Below are 5,454 nucleotides of genomic sequence, written 5' to 3' on the forward strand. Positions count from 1 at the left end.
GCCTGCTGAAGACACAGACGTCCATCCCCGTGAACACTGGGACGGAACTCAGTGGGAAAAGAAATTATTCTTATTTCTTATTTCAACCGTTGCGTATATTAGCTGCGACATATGAATCAAGATGCTATGACCAAAAACATTTGATTGACAGATGACCGTTGATATATGATTGGATGAATTTAGGTGTTCAGGCTGATGTAGAACTAACTGGCCTGCAGAAGGTAACGAGAAAAAAAGATTTTAAGACAAGATTTCTTTAAAAATAGAAATTTTCTAAATTTAGGAACAATATAGTCTAATAAAGATTACATTTATATACATGTTTAAACCAGAATGATTTCACATTTACATAAGATTTCCCTAAGACTTTAAGGGATATGTGCAGTTCGTTAGCAGTTTCCTCTGCAGCAGCAGCTCAACACAGAAGACGACACATCTCATCTCATTGTGTCGTCTTCACACCTTTCTGACAGGTTGTTACAAGCTTTTTAATATTCTGGGGAAGCTGGTGCTGTGAAACAAAGGAGCTAAAAAGGACAAATAAGGGAATCATTTCTGCTGCAAAAACTGGTTTAATGGTTTTAATTACTTCAGACACGGTCATGCAGGGATTTCGGGGAAAATGCAAATGATTGTGGTCTTCCTTGTATATTTGCACTTTGCAAACGTTGCAGCAGCAGGAGAAAAGTGCTTCATCTACATGTTCATAATCTTGAAGTATGTCAGTGGTAGGATATGACAGGTGTTGGTGAAAAGTCTTACGTTTCTCCATCCAGTCCCTCTTCTCGCTCCGTTATGGTGACGGTCTGGTTGTAAATGGCCGACTGGAACACGTGGCCCTGAATAAAAGAAAAATGGAGGCATAAATTCACAGATCCATCTGCTCTTAACGCCACTCAGAAAAACTGTAAGATATTGGCAGGACTTGACGTTTAGGATTTTTACCATTCATTTGCCCAGAAACAATTTTTACTTGCCCAGTATAATGTTTGATAAATATAGTTCCTAATATTCATTTTTGTATATATATCAATGAAACATATTTGTTTTTTAAATGTTTTTTTGTAATTCAGTATTTTTTAATTTTACAGGTTCCTGGTGTGTATATGCATGCGTCAGATAATGAACTCAAGCCTACATTACCGTGTTAACATGCTTTTCAATCCTTCCATTCTTTTTAAACTAAACTTTGCTTTAAACTGTTGTGTGCTTGGGAAAAATACAAATTGTAATGTTAAAAATCTAAAAAAAAAACTTGACAGGTTAAAAACTTAAGATAAATCACAAGATAGAAGTCAATGTCACAAATGAATAACTTATTTTAGAGTCACAGTATGTTTATACAAGATAATACTATTAATATAATGTGACTTTTCTAGAGAATCATTATACAGTTATACAGTTTTACACAGCAACAAGACAATCATAATAACATAACAGGTCACCAATTTAGCATGCTTAGCTCTATAACATTTAAATGCACCTCTCAAATGTCTAAGAGAAAAAAATTAAATGAAGATTTTTTTATGTATGACCTGCATCACTGTACAGAAGACTGCCATATGAAAGCGCTTTCTAGCTTGTTTGTCGTTTTGGTAACTACATCAAAATTACCGCTAGGTTGAGAAAAATCACGCCATCTGGCGGAAAATCTCGCGGCTTTTTCAAATCACGCGTCTTTTTCAAATTGCACAAGAATGTGTACAAAACAACAAAAATGGCGCCGTCTGGGTCGTTTTCAGCTAATGTCGGTGATTTTAAAGTAATTTTGAGTGATAAATATACTTTTTTGCGATCACTGCACTCGCCCGGCGGGCAAACGCAATTAAATTTGTACTCTCCCGACAATAAAAAGCACTTGCCCAGGGCGATCGGGCAATGGTTAACATCGAGCCCTGGATATTGGGGTATAAATCTTTACATTTTTAATACATAACTAGGTCCCTTTAAAATGAATAATAGAAAAAAATACCCATTTAACCCTTTATAAGGCATTAAACATTTTAAGTCAAGAGTGTAACTGGAAGACGGAACAAGATTTTATTACTTTTGTAACATTAAAAAAATATCATTGCAAAAATTGAGGTCAGTGTAAAGCCAAAAACTTCTTTTATAAGAAATTTGAGAAAAACACTTACAGAAACACATTTTTTGTTACAACATAAGCTTTAAAACATTAATGCTGATACATGTACTTAATTGTTTTAACTCTATTATGAAGTTTAGACCTTTTCTTACTTAATTTACATTAGCTAACATGTGACACACAGTGGACATCATTAGATCACTATGAAGCAGTTACATTCAGCTGTAATAGACAGACAGGGGAGGACTTTGAAGACCACATTTGACCTCACCATTTTACCTACCATGCTGCAAAGTGATGTTTAGATTCTAGTTACCAAAAAGGGTAACTTGGATGATAATAGGTTAAGTTGTTCTTTTCTATAAACACCTTTTTCCCCCCCTCTAAACTAGATGAAATTAAGAGAATGAATGGAATTATCCTCGTTGTAAAGTGACACAGAAATTGTTTACAAAAAATCTCAAAAGAAACACATCAACTCTGTCAAAACTACTGAGCTGATGATGGATTTGCTAAGTTTAAATTTAATAATTACTGATATCAATTTTCCAGAAAGTGACTGAACAAACTGGTGAGAAATGTCACTTCCGTCCTAGCCTGCGCTGTGGACAGTGGAGGAAGTGGCTGAGAGGAGAATACTGTCCAAGCTTACATCCATCATGGAAAACACCTTCCACTCTCTGCACCAGACTGTAGAGGAGGAGCTGAGCAGCTCCTTTGGTGAAAGACTTTTAGTTCCTGTTTGTAAAAAGGAGCGCTACCGCAGGTCATTCATCCCTGCTGCAACCAGACTCTACAATGAGACACTACAACGACAATAACTTTAAAAATGTATAATGTGCTATTTACTCTATGATACCCAGTGCAATAACTATATATATATAAATATCTTGATAAATTTCCAGATCAGTTTCTGAAAATCAACTGAAAATCATATACAGTCGTATGTTTACATTTTATCCCTGCTGCACTTTAAAAATGATAATGTATTCAGAGCTGCCCTGAACGGAATTTCTTTTTGTATACACTCTGTGTGTAAAAAATTACAATATAGTCTGTTATGATTCCACCATAAAAAACAAAACAAAAACAAAAACAAAAACTGTCATATGTTTCTTCCTTTAGCACTTTCTTCTCCTTTTTGACTATTTGAGCCGATGTAACGAGTAGACTTCTCCACTGTGAGATCCATAAAGTCAATTAATCAATCAATCAATCAAATGAAACACAAATCAGAAATTGTTGAATGGCAAAAGAAAAAAAAAAATCTTTGTAAGAAAATTACTGACATCTAGTGGTGAAAATACGTATTGCAACCAATCTTTGGCTGAAAAAAAAAAAATCATAGAAAACAGGAGCCCTTTCCCCTCACCTCAGAGTCCAGGTAGTTAAGGAGGATGACCAGACCGAACGGTCGGCCCGCCATGGGCTGAGCCGGGATAAACGAGTACTCGAAGGAGGCCTGAGCCTGGGGCTGGACCACGGTGTTCAGGGGCAGCGCCGTGAACTGCAAAACACACAGGATAAGACCATCATACTCTGGATACAGACTTAAAATTTAGTCAATATACTCCTTTTTTTTTTACTTTGTCAAAATAATCAAACAACGTTTTAAGAGAGATTTGTTCAGTATTATTTGAAATCTGCTGCTGTCTGACTTTTCCTGAACAACTCAAGAAGATATCTCGGATACAGATGTGAAGGAATGAATAGAAAATGTGTGATGATGGTAATTCTGGACGCCACTTACGTTCTGAATGTAGAACTGGAAATCTTGGGGATAACGGAAAGAAGCTTCCAGGGACTGAACTGTGAAAGTCTGGCCTCCTTTATTGGTGAAACCCACGAGGAACCTCACAATTTCATTGGCAAGAAACTCTGAAAACATCACAAATTACTTTTAGCCATCAGTCCCATCACTTAAAATGTCAGTTTCACAATATTCTACTTTTATTAATTAATCATTTATTTAAAAAAACAGATAAAAAACAACATTTGAGCAACCTTCGCCTGTGGTGAAGATGATGGTGGTGTCTGCATCAGGGTGGGAAGTTACAACTTTTTCATCCGCTTCATCAGGGTCGTCTTCTCCTCCGTCCTGAAGGCGAACACAGAACCGCTTCGTAACACAGCAGCGCATGAATCCCTGCGGCATTTCACAGACGTCCTACATACCGGGGTTTGGATTTGATCTTCGTCAACGAGCATCTCGTCTTCATCTTCCTCCTCGTCTACAGCAGCATCTGCATCCTCAGCGGCGTCCTCTGCAGAGTCTGCCTCTGCATAAACTCGACCTGCAAAGAAGGATCCCAAACATTTCAGCCTTGGATCCCCAGAAGTAAAACAATGCAACAGGCTGAGAATCCCCTAAAAATACATTTATTGATACAAAATGTTAAATAAATAAAATCTAAATGATATTTAATCATTTAAAATCCTGTTTAAAAGTTTTTAAGGATATTTAATTGTGCATTTTACTGTTTAATTGTACATTTAATATAAGAATCATATAAATAAATGTTTCGTCTACTTATTTCCTGCTACATTTATGCATTTCATTCACGTTTAGTCTTTTATGATATATTTTTGCCTTCCATGCACCTCATGGATCACATCACAGTGACTTGTGACCCCTCACTTTGGGTCTCATGCTGAAGTAATATCTTCTAAAATCCCAATTATTAACTGAGATTATTATTCTCAATAACATGAGTTTTACCTCATTAGGAGATATGTGGAAATTAGGAGTAAAACTAACACATTTTAAAATGTATTTATTAATCTATTAATGCAATAAAAAAGTTAAATCGCTTAGTTGTTACAATTTATATGATTTAATTTTAGTGTCCATGTTTATGGACACAAAATTTATGGGTCTAAAAGTTTAGTCTCACAGAGATGATTCCAAACATTTTAACCAACCATACGAGAGGTGTTCAATAAGTAATGCCCCTGACCCACTTCCAGATGTTTGATCGACCTGAAATTTTGCAAGTGAAATTATTTAAATCTCTATAGATTAAGTAGCAAATTAAATTGCTCTGAACTATTTGTGGTTTCTGACTTACATGTGTTTGAACTGAGTAAACTCTGAAATTTAGCCTTGTCGAGCAGTGATCCGGACTCGCACCACGGGAGACTTTTGATAAAATTAAAGCAACTTATGGTGATGATGCCCGTTATATGACCTTGCTAAATGTTTTACAAGGTTATATTATGGGACATTGTCACTTTAAGTTACTTTAATTTGATCAAAAGTCTCCCGTTGTGTGCGTTGTTTCAAATACAAAAACTCAGACCTTCTCACATGCAAAATATACACACATATATACACATACACACGTATGTATGTATGTATGTATGTATGT

At 35.8% G+C, this 5,454-nt stretch overlaps 1 protein-coding gene across 1 annotated transcript in view; it reads right to left on the bottom strand.

Moving 5' to 3' along the window:
• Positions 1-5,454, bottom strand: part of LOC107097898 (translocon-associated protein subunit alpha-like) — a 13,322-nt gene that overhangs the window by 5,981 nt on the left and 1,887 nt on the right. The window contains exons 2-6 of the mRNA XM_015395236.1: positions 4,262-4,380; positions 4,091-4,184; positions 3,837-3,964; positions 3,459-3,593; positions 763-839 (exon numbers count right to left, since the gene is read on the bottom strand). Coding sequence (XP_015250722.1) covers positions 763-839; positions 3,459-3,593; positions 3,837-3,964; positions 4,091-4,184; positions 4,262-4,380 — 553 coding nt within the window. The remainder of the gene's footprint in view (positions 1-762; positions 840-3,458; positions 3,594-3,836; positions 3,965-4,090; positions 4,185-4,261; positions 4,381-5,454) is intronic.

Source organism: Cyprinodon variegatus, unplaced genomic scaffold (assembly GCF_000732505.1).
Source record: "Cyprinodon variegatus isolate N-32 unplaced genomic scaffold, C_variegatus-1.0 Scaffold731, whole genome shotgun sequence".
Lineage (NCBI taxonomy): Eukaryota > Metazoa > Chordata > Actinopteri > Cyprinodontiformes > Cyprinodontidae > Cyprinodon > Cyprinodon variegatus.